Here is a 16,785-nt window from a genome sequence, read left to right as displayed (position 1 = left end):
CTGTCCAGAGAGTTCCTGTTTTTGTGCATTTCCTCTGGCACAGCTTGTTGCTGAGACACGAAGTCTCGCAACTTTCCCAGGCATCCCAGGCCTTGGCTTGAATTACAGGATTTGAATCTGCCTCTGACATTACTTCTTCCTCGTCGCACTCTTCTTCTTCAGCTTGAACACTGGAAACAATTTACAGATCTGATAGTTCAACACAGGTAACGGGCTCACTGTCACACTGCACATAGCCGCCACAGGAGGGCTGATTTGGGGGCAGCGGGCATTGGCTAGGCCAGCGCTGCAGAGCACAAAACGTCATTGAACGTATTTAAAAAATGAGCCCAAGTCCTCTGGTCAAGTTCAACTGAAGTATTCGTTATTCAGAAATTTTTTTAACTGAAAGATTTTTGCATAGAATGCATAAAAAACTGCCGGAGATTTTCTAAAAGTTCATTATTCTGAAATATTCATTATACCAATGTTCGTACAACTGAGAGTTTACTGTACTTTGTTGTATCCAATGATTGTGGTATCCACGTTTGTTATATTTAAGCCCAACTGTATTTTTCTGAATAGGTAAGAGTGTTGCTATTCATCTTGTGGTCTGTGCAGCACTCATGAGGAACAGAGACAACAGAAAAGAAGTGCACAGAGCATGTGCGGACTTATAAATATCATTTTTATTAGAACACTTACATGTATGTGTAGGTACCAACATCAGAAAAGGAAGATATGTTACAACACCTTAGTACATCTTGCAATGACACGTGTATCAAGCCATATCATTTCCTGTGTGTGCCGACGAGGTACTTAATCTGGATGTCACTCATAAGATGAATATGTAAAACATGCTCAGTGTTTTGTTGTAATGCAGTGTTGCTATTGCACAAACAAGCGTTTTTCTAACCTGGGGAATTGTTCATGAAATTTGACCAATTGGCCTCCGTAGTGCTCATATTGTGCTTAGCAGATTTTGCACAAAATCTTTCCTCAATGCATTTTTTAGTGGGCTTGCAAGAATATTTTGTAGATTGAATGTTGTATGAAGGAATGTTGTATTGAATGTTGTTTTAGTGTAATCTTTCACATTAGTAAAATAGCTGAGTCCCCATTCATGATAATATACAGATGTTGCTATGAAAGGACTATACATACAAATCTTCAGGTGCATTATGTATTGTAACGCCTGGAGTGTCTTTAAAAAAGTATTCATTAAGCATTTTGCCATCAATGTAAACAAGTATCTTAGATTTGTACAGTAATTTTGTATGTATGGGGGAGTTAGGCACTGTAATTATTGATGCTTTCAGGCCCTCAAGAATGCTTGTTTTCTATCAATGATCTTCTTTCTTATTGAACTTCTACACAGTAGATTTTTTTTAAAGGCTTCACAAACTTTTTGGCTTATTTTAAACATTGCTTTAGCAAGAAAGACTGGCCCCACTTTGGAATCACAAGAAAAAATGCAACACTTTAGAGCTGGGTCAAAAAGTGGCAATGCTTTAGATCTCAGGCCATGGCAGTCTCAGCTAAGCTAGGTTTGTTTATTTGCTCACTGAGAGACTGCTACTTAAACATACAAAAGTTGAAGGTGCAGCTTATATGCAAATGAAATTTTTGTATATATTATCTGAAAATTCTCGTTTGATGTTTCGGGGTAGCCTTGTCAGATGAGTCTACGCCAGCTCTCTTAAAATCGGGAAGTGCGTCAATCCGTGTGTCAATGCTTAGCAATATCTGCAGCGTTTAACAATAACAAACAATTCAGTTCGAAATGTGCAGGTGCATGTGGCTTAAAATTAAAATTATATTATAGGTTTTTATGTGCCAAAACCACAATATTATTATGAGGTATGTCATATTGGGAGATTCCGGATTAATTTTGACCACCTGAGTACCGTGCACCCATTGCATGGTGCACGGGTGTTTTCGCATTTTGCCGCCATCGAAATGTGGCCGCCATGACTGGGATTTGATCCTGCACCCTCAGGACTAGCACCGCAACCCTAAAGCCACTACTCCGCCATGGCGGGTTGCATATGGCTTCACTTCCGTACTACTTCATTTACTGTCAAGTATCAGTAAAGATCTTGCAAATGAGAATGACACTGAATCAGTCTTGGCACCTACCTTAAGCTATTTCTTACAGGGTTCTGACTGGTGAAATTATAGTATGTGAAATATGTTTTAGCATAATTTTAATTTTGTGCTGTGGGTTGACATTCTACAGTTTACCTTTAATTTATGCATTCCAGTAATATTAGCCGCACCTCACTTGCCAACACTCACATGGATAAATAGATTTGGTGAGATTAAACATCTCCAGTGCTGATGTTACTTGATTTCACTTCACTAGTCTGAGTCTTCATAAGAGCTAAATGGCAAGCCTGGTTGTGGTGTGGTGCTGGCTGCTTTTTGTTACTGCCTTATATTGTTTCTGTTTTAAATTAAAACCATTCTTTGCCTCTAACTAGGCACTTAGCGGTAGGCAGCTAGGTTCTTGTCTCACCCCATTTGGAGCTGTGAAAGTATCCCCAAAAGGCGGGAACCGAGAATCCAGCCCCTGGTTTTGACGGAACGGGTTGTAGTGCTTTTTTTGTCAGAGTGTAGTAAATCAGTCATCATTCCGTCATCACCATGCCATCATCGTTGATCCATTGTAAACACTATTGTTGTTGACTTACTATTATTGTCACACACAATCGCTCACCTTACATGGACATTTGTGCCATCTGGTAACACTTTTCACCATCTCAAATGAGGCTAAGTAGCCAGCTCCCAGCAAAATGCATTGCATAACATTGATTTCCGTAGTGAGTGGGATGCATACAATTCTTTCTTTTGTTCTTCTTTCGCACTTTTCAGGACTGCAAAATACAACATCCTCTCCTTTCTCCCAAAGTTCCTATTCGAACAGTTTCGGCGATACGCCAATGTGTTCTTCCTTTTCATTGCACTATTACAGGTAAGTCATCTTTTGTGACTGTTCTTGGTGACATCAGGCTCATATTAAAGCCTTTTTGGGATGAGGTATCATTTTTTTTTCTAATTGTTTCATTAATGGCAGTGTAAATACTTGCATTTCAAATAGAAAATGTGGTCTTAACATGTGATGCAAACACTGTGCCGGGATAAGTTACACTAAAGGATAATTTCGAATGCTGTATGTTTTGATGATTCTTCATGAGGCCGTGGCATATGTGAACACTATTGCACTCTTAAAGGGATCACCTAGCAGGTAATAAATGCATTACAACTGCAGTACTTAATAGACTACGATGACACATGTATGTTGTTTATCAATTATTTATCCTTTTTCTAAGGACCACTTTTTACTTGCTAACAACTTTAAAGTTATCACTCAGTGCAAGACATGCCTGCATGCATCAGAAATTTCTTGAATTTTAGTGTTGATTCTATGTGTTGTCTATGTTGTCGCTGAACCTGGTGTAATCAGATTGTATGAGGGATGTGAATAGTATTGTGCTTTCTGGAATGCACGCAGGCACCAGCGATTAAGTTGGAACCTTCGAGGAGTCATGTATAAATAGCCTAGACGCTTGGCCCACAGATCAGATTTCAAGGATCGCCAACTATGCTCACTGCGCTTTGTTGTGCTTTGAGCGCCACTTGTTTTTTTCTAGGCAAAGTTCCACCCAATAAAAAGTTAACATTTTGAAGTCACGCTTTTGACTATTTCTTATTCTATGTCATCACAACAATGTGGCATCACGGGTGAGTGACTGACGGGATGCGCTAAGCAGACATCCATGCACAAGAAGATAATCTACTGGCATTAATAGCATATCTCAACTGCAATTGATGATGGAATGCTAATTAGGTACTCCCCTTTAAGAATGAACCATACTGCACAAGTGTTGGATTTACAGTTAGATGCTCCTTTATATTATGTTTATTTAGTGCTTTATTACTTACTTTAATTTTCTGCCTTTCCTTGCAGCAAATTCCCAATGTGTCACCCACAGGTCGCTACACAACGGCTGTTCCCCTCGTCTTTATCCTTGTTGTCTCTGCACTCAAAGAAATTGTGGAGGACTTTGTGAGTTTTCTTCATGTCTCTATTTGTTGTCTAGTGATTGCCAATGCGGTTATAAAGGAGCTTCTGGGGTGGAGGCGATGGCCTGATAGGGAATCCAGAGATGCCACCTTACCATGGGCATCGAAGCAGTGGTTTCCAGCTGACAATGAGAAGCATTCAGTTCTTACCTTCTCACAGTGACCAAATAAGTTACGTAAAAATTCACAAGATGAAGGAACACTCACAGGAGGAAAGATTACCATCTATGCATGACTGTAGGATTCAGACTGTAGCAGAACGCTACAAAGGAATTCATTTTGGTTTTGTAGAGAAGCAATCTTGTGGTGCATTCTACTGGTCCCTGCCAGGGTGTGGCTCAGATTGCAGTGATGCAGAGTTTGTTTGACATCAGATACAGAATAGCCTGCAAGAGCTGAATGTTCAGCCGATCACGAAAGCAATTGAAGACTGTAAGCAAAAGTACATCAGCGTTGCTTCTATTGTAAATAAGCAAATGCAGCAGTCAAGAAACGTGTGCACATGAAAAGCAGCTGCTGTGGCAGATAGAGTGCATAAGCAACGATATTGCAGGAACCATGTGACCAGAACTCTGTTGGACCTCAATTGTGATCCCAGTATGAATTGTTGAAGTGAGATGCGCTACTGAGCTGCAAGAATGAATGAAAAAAGGGACGCATGACATGGGGAAAGTGCTTGCCCAGATGCCGTGGGTATCATTTCTGTCATTTGTTCTTGTTGCTCATGCACTTCAGCATACACATCTAGCCCCACCCTTAGACCTTCTCCCAGGACAAAGGCGAGAATGCCTCCAAGTGCCCTGAGCTGGAGTACAATGCTCTGAAAAAAAAAATGTAATAATAATAAAACAGGTATATGTGCCTGAGCATTTTATTTGGACCAGTTAAATGATAACACTCGCCTGAGGGTTCCCAGAAGTGACCAGATGAATGTACCATTATAGTATACATAGTACCGGATTTATTTGAATATGAGGCAAATTTTTTTTTTTTTTAGAATCCTTAGCCTTGAAGTCGCCCCTTGCCTTATATTTAGATGCAAGGCTGATAGACTCAGTTACCATTTCAATATGGCAGCAGCACCACTACATTTCTGGTGATCCGGATTTTAGGTGACAGAGAAAATTCTAGCAACTAATAAGCCTTGGCAGGTGAGGCAGCATCTTATCCGCACTGAAGATGCTCCAAAAATTAGCAGTATTGTAGGGTGCAGGTTATATGCGAATATTGCCTTGAGGTGTGACTTTCACCTTATGGTGCGGCTTCATGGCAGCACAGCATGCGCTGCCATGCCATGCTCTGGGTTGTTGATTTCATTACAACTGTCTTGTCTTCGTTTTCCTGTCCTCTCTGTTGGGTGTTAGTCTGGTAAGAAAGGTATTATCTGGAAAGTGTTCCTAAGATTGTAACATACAAAAATAATCACTTGGGTCTGGCTGAAAGCTTGACAGTTTTGATACTTCGCCAAAGTAACATTGTTTCAGTGTACTTGGTACTTCCACTTCCTTATGTCCTTCTTCATACTTGACGGTCACTGACTTTCCTTTTCTTCTGTTTTCAGAAAAGGCACCTAGCAGATGATGCCGTGAACAATAGCATAGTATTAGGTAAGCTTTGAGTAAAATATTGTATCTGGAGTATAAAGGTTGGTCATGCATGAGTGGCACATAGCAAGAATGTGATGTCAACTAATATTGCCGTCGTCAATCTAAGCCCACTGCTGGACTAAGGTCTCTCGCAGTGGTTTCAAGCACCCCTGTAATGTGTCGGCTGAACCTATCTTAGGTCAAATTTTCTCTTATCGGCTCTATTGTGTCCTTTGCTGCCCTCGACTGTACTTCCCTTTCCTTTGTGCCCAACCTGCTACTCTAGCAGACGACTGCGTGTACACATCACATGAGCCGTCAATCTGTGGATGCTAGGCCAAATTCGTGGCATGTGGCATTTTGGGGAAGTGGGAATGCGTTGCTTAATGCTGCAGCTTTAAGAAGTGGGGAAGGAAACTTGAAGACTGAAATAGGCCTGAAATAGGTTTTCCTTTCAGACTAATTATCTAGCACAAAATATTGGAGACCAGTCTTGGCTCTGTGCCTGTGACCACCATAAGGAACCTCTCAATACTATCATGCCTGCGTGTGCATACTGTTAGATTTCAAACTTTCATGGCCACCAATACTGTACAAACTTTTTCAGGCAGTGGGTACATGAGGCATGGTTTCAACCAACATAAGCATGTGCTTGGGAACATGCATTTACAATGTGCCCACCTTCTACATCATCTGTGCTTCATTACCTTTTTTTAACATTTTTTTCAGCCCTGCGGGACGGGGAATGGAAGGGAATCAGGTGGAACCAGGTCATGGTGGGCGACTTTCTGAAGATAACCAGCGGCCAGTTTTTTCCAGCTGACCTCGTCTTGTTGTCTTCAAGGTACAAGTACTACTGTGCATGTCTTCTTGATCTGTGTTTCTGTGGAAAGATTTGCCTCCATGCTCCAAACACAAGTTTCTGTGGCACTGTCTAGTGTAAAAGTGTTTTCAGGATTAAAAAGCTGCATTTTGACTTTCGTTTCAAAACACGAACTTAAAGAAATGAACATTAGTTTTTGTTTTTTTCCAATGAAGAGCTACCAGGCGAAAGAAAATGGCTACTTGTATTAGCATAAACATTATATCTGACTTATCGTTTAACAGAATCAGCTGCATTGCTCAGATGCTCTTCTCATTTATTTATATTTATGTATAATGTAAATTGATAAGTGGTCTCTCTCTTTTTTGTGTGTGTGTGTGTGTTCAGCGAACCACAAGGAATGTGCTACATCGAAACTGCGAACCTGGACGGTGAGACAAACCTCAAGATAAGGCAGGTAAGGGCTGCAGAGTTTTGCACATGGGATGATTATACGTCGGTCAGCTTGGTGCCGCTGAAATCCAAGGCCTGTGACACTTCTCTCTGCTCTCCCCAGGGTCTGACCCAGACAGCAGGGATGCTGACTACCAAAAGCCTTGCTGAAATGCAGGGTCACGTGGAGTGCGAATTGCCAAATCGCCACCTGTATGAGTTTACAGGCAACATCCATATCAGTAATCCCAAGTGAGTTTGGAGCCTACATTTGCCTGATAAGGTTCAGCTTTTTTGGTATTTACTTTGGAATGACAGCTCTCTTAGGTTTTTGTATGGCCGATATTGCCAAGTAAACGCAGAACGCAAAGTGCAGTGAGCAAATCTTTTGTCCTCCGAGTGAGTGTACATGGGTTGCAGTCTGAGTACCATTTACAAGCTAGCTAGTTCACTATCTAGATTTACATATTTGCAGAAGCATGGCCTTTGTATTGAAATTTGGGACTTACAAGGCTTTCTTCATCTACATTGCTCACTTTTTCGCACAGCTAAAAACTTTCTTAACTATGAGTGCCAAGTGCTATTGTGACTAAATTGTCCTGGCCCCTTGGCTGACAGTTCCACGTGCTTATCTGGTGCCAAACTATGTAAAAGCCCTGTTATCAGAGCTCATCCAGAGCCCTGAATCTACCATCTCCCCAAAATCAATAAATCAATCACATAATCAAAGCTAAAAGAAAGTGGGCTATTAGGCACTGTGTACTTTCAACAGCCTTCCGTAATTTTTCCAAGGCCTGCGAAAACATGCGCCCTGGGTCCTGACCAGATTCTACTTCGCGGTGCCATGTTGAAGAACACAACGTGGGCATTTGGTGAGTTTGTGCACTTTTACTTTGCTCGCGACTTGTGAAAGGTGCAGTGGGGTCTCTTTAAGTGGAACCTCTGTGGGTTAGTCAGGGCTGTTCTATTTTTGCCATGAGGAAAAATTTGTGCCAACACACTGCACATGTTGATCAATACAGTACATATTTGTTCCAACTTGTGCTAGCCACAGGATTTCTAACAAATAGTAGGTATGCTTTGCATACTTACTGGCTTCAACTTTATGGTTTACTCATTCACTAAAGTTCCTCTTTAAAGGTTAACTGGTAAACTTTAGCAGCTTGCTAATCTATCATTAGTGTTCCTTGCACAAATCCATTGCAGCACATGGCAGGTTGCCGAAAAAGTTATCTTAATCTGTTTCATAATTACCATTTAAAAATTTGACTGGAACACTCATTACGTAACAGACCAACCAGCTCTGAGGGCATTGTATCATTTTATGCAGTAGTTTCACTGAAGCAGCTCCTGTTTACAAGTGTTTTGTGGTACAGAAGCATCATAATTTTTTTTTCTCTCTCTCTCTTTTCTTCGCAGGTGTTGTCATCTACACGGGCCATGAAACAAAGCTCATGATGGTCAGTGTGCTTGTCAAAACCTGAACAGCCTGTCTAAGGAAAGTCTAGGGCACCGCACTGTGACCAAGTGCCTTTCTTTCTTGTCTTCTTATGCAGAACTCCACTGCTGCTCCGTTGAAGCGGTCTACTGTTGATAAAGTCACCAACACCCAGGTACCCTCTGGCTGCTGCTTTTAAGTGAAGCAATACTTTCTGAAGGACATAATTGCTGCTAACGAGATGCACGCAAGAGCAGAGGCAGAGCTATGCCTATCACAACACTGGCAGCCTACACTCTAACCTTGACGTAACGAAATTTAGTTAAATAGAATTTTTTGTTTAATGTAGTGCTTCTGATTCCCCTAGGCACATTCACAGAGCCTAATTTGTTAAAAACTACCAAAGCAAAATTCAGCACATCACCTGATTTAACAAAGTTTTTTTGGGAAATGTGGGCAACCATATGGGTGCTCTATGTGCCAGGTTTAAGTTCAGGTGGTGGATGCGATTGACCTGCTGGGAAGGCTTACCATTCCCATGAGGATGCACATGATGCAGTCAATGGACTCACTACCTATGATAAGCAAGACAAGTGCACATGCAGGCAATACTTACCGTAAAAACCGGACTGTAGGTTGGACCGGAATATAGGTCGATCCCCCAACTAACGAATTCTAAAAATGAAAAAAATCTTTTTCAATGGCAAAAGTACCGAAAGACACCCTTACCTTGAAACAAATGAGAGTCATGCACAATAGTTACAGTATTTATTTAAATGCTGCTCGCATGTGCACCTGGCCAATTTTTAACAGTATCACGCGACCATCGACCTGGGTGCTTGTCAGCACCTTATTAATGGCGCTGAGCAGCGAAACAAACGAGATACGCGCCTATGTACACGTGCACTTACTTTCGCTATTTCACCGCTCCGTGCCGTGATGATAAGGTGCTGGCAAACAAGCAGGTCGATGGTCACGCGATACTGTTAAAAATTGGCTGGGTATACAGTACGCAGAAGGACACGAAGTGCGCAAGCGCTACTCTGAATCAGAGCAATGCGTTTGATTAGAGTTGTCCGAACTAGAGTCGTATGACGAGTGCTTCTCGCTGCCCAGTCCAGAGGCGCGTGCGATCTCTACCGCTTTCAAACGGATGCATTCTGCTGTCACAGGCAGCGATCTTACACGCAGCTCCCGGACGAACTCCGCAACCTTGTCTTCCAGTTTTGCGGTCTGCCCACGAAATGACGTTTTCTGTTGGTTTGCTGCTTCTGTCTCCGCCAGTACCGAATGCTCTTTTCAGATACTCCAAATTTGCGCTGTGCCGCGAGGTTGCCGTAGGCTTCCGTGCACTCAATTGCCTTTTTCTTGAAGGCGGCGGTGACTTGTCGGCTTCCACTCATTTTGAAACAAAATGTGAAAAAGCAGCCTTTAACCAATATAACTTTGTGACAATGTAAACGCAAATTGGCGGTGCCACAATGTCGCCACGACGCACTCATAGAGAAAGAAACTTTCTCTATGCTATGACGCGCTGCTGCTGATGGTGATAGCGGAGGCGCTTCTTTACTTCATCCGCCCATTGTTGCAAGACTTCCGTAGTTTTTCCGCCAATGTCCGGTATATAAGACGAGGGTCGACTTTTCACAATAGTTTTTTGAAAAAAAGTTCGACCTATATTCCGGTTTTTACGGTAATATCTTTTGTTGGTCTCAAATAAGTATAATGATAATTGCACGGGTTTTTTAAGTATCTTCAGTTCAACTTCATTGAATCAAGGTTTTTATCCTTCAGGAATATTGTTTTGTGTTTTTCTGTCTGTTCATTTTTTTATGCGTCTTTCTAGCGGCAGTTATGTCCTTCAGCAAATAAGTGCCAAGTAGGATAACAACATGAGCTTTTCAGGTGACAATATTTCCTGCACTGCGCAAACATGTGGAGTCCTCCTGCATTTCTTTTCCCAAGTTACCAGCACTTCTTTTGAAATGGACTTCTGAAGACTTCTGAATGAAACTTGGAAACACTTAAATTGATCAACCGACTCTGCTTTAAGTGGGTTAAGTGCAGTAATGAACATTAAGTGCTCCTTCATGGTGCTTGCCGCGGTTGCTTAAAGGCTATGGTGTTGGGCTGCTAAGCACGAGGTTGCGGGATGAAAGTGTGGCCACCGCAGCCCTTTTTTGATGGGGGCAAAATGTAAGAACACCTGTGTGTTTAGATTTAAGTGCACGTTATACAACCCCAGGTGGTCCAAATTATTGTGGAGCCCCTCACTATGGCGTGTCTCATAATCAGATCGTGGTTTTGGCACCTAAAACCCCATAATTCTTTTAACTCCTTCGTGCTCTTATAGCTTAGCTTCAGAGAGATAAACAAGTTTTCTTTTACTTTTTGCTATTACATATGTGGCGGGAGATGTTCAGTGTATTCATGAGTGCTCAGCATACTCCATACACTGTGCATGCCATCTCCATGCTGTGTTGCAGACCATGCCACGCGTTGTGTATGTTGATTGCAGCACACATACATGGTGGCCTCTCACATTTCCTCTTATTGATTTTGTCTTACTGCAATGTACTCATCACGACAACTCGGTGGCTATGGCATTGCGCTGCTGAGCTCGAAGCCACATGTTTGATCCCAGCAACCATGACCGAACCTTGATGTAGGCGGAATGCAAGAAGGCTTGTGTGTACCATGCATTGAGTGCAAGTCAAAAAACCACAGTTTGTCAAAATTATTCGAGATTCCCCCCCCTGCAGCATGCTTCATAATCATATTGTGGTTTGGACATGTAAAACCCTAGACTTTAATTAATTAATTGCTACATTGTAAAGCTGGCAGAACTGCAGCATTGAAGTTTCGGTTGGTTAATTTTTACTTCCTGTTTTCACACCTAAATGGCAACGGAGCTGCTTGTGTGTTGCTCGTGTGTTTCTGTGCAAAAATTTTAGTGAAATGCCCAGCCCAGTTCTATTGAAAGCTCATGCGAAGCCAAGCACAACACTAATTGCACTAATCTTAAAGCTCATTCACAAAGTTGAGGAGTTTGATTTCTTGCCACTGCATTCGTGTTTGTGTTTCTACAGGGGCAGAATCCAAAAATGCTTGCATACTTAGATAATATATAAATAATGTATAATATATATATTATAATATATATATTCATCATCATCATCAGCCTGGCTAAGCCCACTGCAGGGCAAAGGCCTCTCCCATACTTCTCCAACTACCCCAGTTGTGTGCTAATTGTGGCTTTTATATATATATATATATATATATATATATATATATATATATATATATATATATATATATATATATATATATTGCACACCATCCCCCCCCCCCCCCTTCTCTTTAAGCTGTTCCAACAACCAACGAGTTGCCTTTAGACATTAAACCCCATAATTTGATGCAAATTGATTTTAAATCTCTTATTCATATTTTTTAGCCAACTGGAAGGCTATCATTCTACTTTAGCTTCGTTGCTTGAAGTGGCTGAGATTCCAAATGTCCACTGTGTGTGTAGCTTTGATTCCCCACTGTGTAAATCTGGCAATGGCCCTTTTTTTGTTGTTGTTGTGATATCATAGCCACGAAAACGTGTGGTTTCTTGTGCAGATCATCATGTTGTTTCTGCTGCTCATTGTCCTGGCACTAATCAGCTCTGTGGCAAGTGAGATTTGGACTGCAAAGCACGCTACCACCGACTGGTACCTAGGCTTGGATGGTACGTGTTATCATGACTTCCTTATCACTTTTGCTGCTTTATCATAATTCCACAAGTATAATGCTATTACCGCTACTATGGCAGTACCTTTTGATGCCTGATAAAGTAATACAACGCAGTAAAAAATACTTAAAGGGGCTGTAAACAGGGTTGCATTGTGTAATGTCAATGCTCAATCACACAGATGGACGACAAACACTTGTCTTGCCATACTTGTGCAGATGCTGGTATCACGTGAGAATTCCGTTAGTAAGCATAGCTTGACTGTTCAGGTCTGAGCAGTCAAGCTTTCACTCCTACAAGCCTTTCTTTGTATAAGCTCCCTGTTTTGCCTTATTAGTGTACTTTCATATAAAAACTTAATAGACACACCCATTCTTATCTGAACCATGATTGGACATCAGTTGATGGAACAATTACCATTAATGCTTGTTTAAAGTGTAGTTTTATGCCTAAAAAATATCCTTAAAGAGCACTAAAGGCAAATATTAAGTCAAGCTAAAGTGATAGATTAGTGCTCGAGAATCTGTAAGGCATCGATATTATCGTGAACAGAGCCTTAATAATTGAGAAATTGAGGTAAATGTAGGATATGATTAGAGACTCCCCCGGGGAATTCAAGTAGTACTTGCCCTATGATGAAAGCACTCCTCAGTTGAATTCTGTCACTAGTACTCAACCACACCTTGCACAAAACATCCTTGCATGGTATTATAAGATGAAATAAAATGCTACCTGTCCAGTTCTATTTCATTTTTAGACAGAAGAACTCATTGAAATTACCCCTGACAACGATGTGGGTGGTTGAACAGTTTCCTTTTCTCTTGATTCTGCACTGCCCGCAATTTCACGTTTCAGTAGTTATCGCGTAGTGCTGCGCTGGTTTTGCTGGCTCGCGAAACTCGCACAGCTGCAAATAGCAAAGAATTCAGCTTCCACGTAATGTCATGGGATGTGCGAATGGTCTACGCCACTTGGCCAAAAAGCAGCTGCAGTGGCGAATTCGTCGCTCTGACTTTATCTGTCTTGGCTTGGTACCGCTGTCTGTCGGGCACCGTAGCAAAGGGTGGTGATGGCGTATGCAACGTCACCACACCCCCGTTTGGGTGGCGGGAGATATGAATTTTGAAAAAGGCATGCGGACCCTTCAGATGCAATTTTCTCATAAACTAAGTCTTTTCTTGGCATGAAACAAGCGTTGCGAGGTTTCTGGAATGGTATTTAAACAGTCCACGTCAAATTAGTATTAGCCTTTAGTGTCCCTTTAAGCAGAAACAACATTTTTGCTAGCTGATGCAAATAGTGGGGTCACAACTAAAGGGGCACTCTGTTACTTTTGCTTAGGAAGGTTTATTTCAGGCATTGTTTACATGCACATTAAAAATTCTAGCAAATAATTGATTTAGTACACTGTCTTTTGAAGCTGATAGACAACAGACTTCATATGGTTGTCACAAAAAAAATTTTAACTCCTGAGTACTTCCTATTCTTCTTGTTATGTGTTTTGCGAGGTTTCTTAGAACTTGATTTCTTTATTATGCCCCTGTTATGTGTATTAACATGCTTTTCTTGCTTTTTCCTTGCTAGGAGCATGTAAGTAGATGCAGCAGTGTGTTGCTGCAGATAGTTTACTCATTCGTGAGTTGAGCTTGCATACTCCTCACTTGGAGCATAGGCTGTATAATGTGAGGAAGAAAAGTTATGGAAATTTTGGTGAAACAAGGAATTGGCATGTTTTGGCAGCAGAACCACAGTATGAGAGAAATTTATGTTTAATATTTACTGCGAGTGTGGGTAGCTTTTAGTTAGTCAATCCTGCCTTCACGTGTTGATGTTCCCTGTTAATTGAGGCCACGTCAGGCTGATAGCCATGCTAAACAAAGATACTGGCAGCATTGTTGAAGGAAAAGAAAAATCTTTATTTGAGTGATAACTGATTTAAGTGAATTTTCTGTAATGACAGCTTACACAAATGGCCTCTAAAATTAATGTGCCCCAAGTTACTTCACGGTATGTTTCCATAAACGGGATGGACATGTCACAACTTCACTCCCCTAAAACATGAATTTGCTATTTGTTTGAATTAATAATCTGTTGTATAAACATTGCACGAGGCATTTGGGCTAAGCAGTACTGTCACCATCATCGTTTGTAGGGCTACTTTTACCTTACTTAACCACTCACCCACCCACCATTTGCCAACACATATACCCAGTACTACCTAGCTTGCTTGCTTGCTTGCTTGCTCACTTCTGCACTTACTCGCTATCATTCACCTGTACTGCTCACTAACTACCAGACTGGCTGACCGAATAACCAAAGTAATTACTAACTGAATGGCTTACTAACTATGCAACCAACTACACTGCTGTATTTTGTGCATGAAGCCAACACAGAATTTGATTGTGGTCTAGACGTTGCATGCATGCCTTGGCTGCTGCAGAATACTACAGCTGCATACTATTGTGAATAGTGTGAGAATGGGGCTAAGATTAAAAAGAACACGACACAGGCGCTACAGCCACCTGTACTACAGCTACTTTTTTTAGCAGTAAACATTGACGATGTCTAGTTTAGGGTGATTTTCAAGAACTTACATACTCGCACAAATTACGGCTATTTCAAATACATAACTTTTAATGTTTCAAGCTGTTAATTGTGTCTTCTGCCAATTTACTAGTGTGTCACTGTGGCAGTGCTTCACCTGAATTGTCAACCAGCTAGTTCTTTTTCATAACCTCAGTCTGAACATGCGTCTATCCCGCTTTCTGTGGCCCCATTACCCTTTGCAGACCTGAGCAGCAACAGCAACTTTGCCTACAACTTCCTCACCTTCATCATTCTGTACAACAACCTGATCCCCATCAGCCTACAGGTGACTCTGGAGATGGTGCGATTCATACAGGCCAGTTTCATCAACATGGTATGTGCACACCCTCAACTCCTTTTCAAAAGGCACTTCGTGCATTGCTGCATCGAGGGAGTCAGTTTTACCACCTCGTTGGGACAGTATCCCGTCTGTTTTTGCCATGCGATCAGTGGGCTACCTTGGCTCATGGGATTTCACCCACATGATACCTGCTGCTATAATTAAGCAGATTTGCCGTTCTACGTACTGCTCAATGATGTCGACATCCAGTCACGTCAGCTCCACACTCCGGTGTTTATGGAATGCATACAAACACCTGCAGATAAAGGTGCATGTCTAAAAAAAAGTAAAGAGAGAAAAAGAAGAAAATGCTAGTCGAAATTAATTCAGAACATGCCACTACGGAATTCTTCATAGCACCAGGTGCAGCTGTCGAACGTTAAACCTCGTCAGTTATTATAAGTATTATTGCATTAATATGATCCTCTTCTGTTATTTATATGATTTCTGCCCATGGGGGGCCCTCTAATGCAAAAATATTCCAGTCTGTTTTTTATTCCAATCTTCTGACGTCACATTTACATAACTGCTGAGACAAGCATCGGGCGGTGACCTGCAGCGTTGTCTGAACAGCTGAATCAAATGCTTTCCTTGTTTATAGGAGGTCACTTTTGTTTGCTTTCAAAATGAATAACACTACCTGCTTTGAGCAGTTTTTCTTATCTAATTGGCTGACAACATGTGAGGAGCATTCTTAAGTGGAGAGGGTTTTGATGGGGCCAAGCCAGCGCAGTGAAAATAGATAACTGGGTGAGGGGGGCGGTCCCGGCATCTGTGATTGGTCCGCTACCCCTTACTTAGCTTGCAGTGGCTGGTCAAAAATCTCACTGGCAGGGAATGGAAGGTTTAGAATGCTGCTAAAGCGGATCCTCAACAAAGAAGAGTTGGCAAAGCGATGTCACGTACGTGCCGAAAGGGCTCGATAACGTTATACTGCCACGAAAAAGTTTAATTATACGCACATAAATCCCTGCTCTCCGGTAGGTGCGAGTAGCCAGTGCCTGAGCGATTGGTGGGCAGCCGTCTTCTATTCCTTTCGGAACGGGGCAGTCTGCAGCCATTCAGAAAAAAATCCATTTGTTCAGCATATTAGTGCATCTTTACCACATACACATCCCTGTGTCGCGTTGAGTTTTCGCAGTTTTGTGACTTCGCGTGACAAACTGGCGAAGTGGGCGCAGCCCGAAAACTTTTGACCAATAGCAGAGGGCCAATGGCAAAAAACGCGTCAAATCGGAAATAAAAATGTTTCTTTTGTTTGGCCTAAGCATGCATAATCAGAGTATACGTGTTATATCAGATGGGGAGCTATCGCGGTTGTCATGATGTCGCGTGACAGACAGGCGAAGTTGGGGTGGCCCGAAAGTGTTTTGACTCATCATGGAGGGCTGATTGCAGAAATAGTGCCCCATTTCAGCTTAAACCTGCAACTACTTGCTTGCTTGAAAACGTAAACGACTTGTGGCTTTTTGCATTAAGCACTTTGTGAATGTTGTTAAATTATAGCACTCCTTTCTGAATGTTAAATTGTAGGGGTGCACAATGTGTTGTTTTGTTTTCATTCGAATGCTGACTCAGTTCTTTGACCTTATTGTCTCACCATCAGCAGCAATCCGCTGTGGTAGCTCAGTAGCAATGGCATTCTGCTGCTGAGCATAGGGCCACAGATTTGATTCCCTGGCACAGCGGCCACATTTTTATGAAGGCGAAATGAAAAAACGCTTCTGTGCTTAGATTTAGATGGATCTTAAGGAACTTCATTTGGTTGAAATTAATCTA

At 41.7% G+C, this 16,785-nt stretch overlaps 1 protein-coding gene across 11 annotated transcripts in view; it reads left to right on the top strand.

Annotated features, from left to right (window-relative positions):
* The window catches only part of ATP8A (ATPase phospholipid transporting 8A1), a 122,335-nt gene that overhangs the window by 55,487 nt on the left and 50,063 nt on the right, over window positions 1-16,785 (top strand). For all 11 annotated transcript variants that reach the window (XM_075688921.1, XM_075688927.1, XM_075688920.1 and 8 more), the window contains 11 exons: window positions 2,854-2,953; window positions 3,950-4,048; window positions 5,627-5,672; window positions 6,381-6,495; window positions 6,862-6,931; window positions 7,031-7,158; window positions 7,699-7,778; window positions 8,326-8,366; window positions 8,463-8,519; window positions 11,969-12,077; window positions 14,870-15,000. In XM_075688921.1, coding sequence (XP_075545036.1) covers window positions 2,854-2,953; window positions 3,950-4,048; window positions 5,627-5,672; window positions 6,381-6,495; window positions 6,862-6,931; window positions 7,031-7,158; window positions 7,699-7,778; window positions 8,326-8,366; window positions 8,463-8,519; window positions 11,969-12,077; window positions 14,870-15,000 — 976 coding nt within the window. The remainder of the gene's footprint in view (window positions 1-2,853; window positions 2,954-3,949; window positions 4,049-5,626; window positions 5,673-6,380; window positions 6,496-6,861; window positions 6,932-7,030; window positions 7,159-7,698; window positions 7,779-8,325; window positions 8,367-8,462; window positions 8,520-11,968; window positions 12,078-14,869; window positions 15,001-16,785) is intronic.

The sequence above is a fragment of the Dermacentor variabilis genome, chromosome 4, assembly GCF_050947875.1.
Source record: "Dermacentor variabilis isolate Ectoservices chromosome 4, ASM5094787v1, whole genome shotgun sequence".
Lineage (NCBI taxonomy): Eukaryota > Metazoa > Arthropoda > Arachnida > Ixodida > Ixodidae > Dermacentor > Dermacentor variabilis.
Note: the sequence above shows the minus strand (reverse complement) of the source record. Positions and strands in the feature narration are given on the sequence as shown.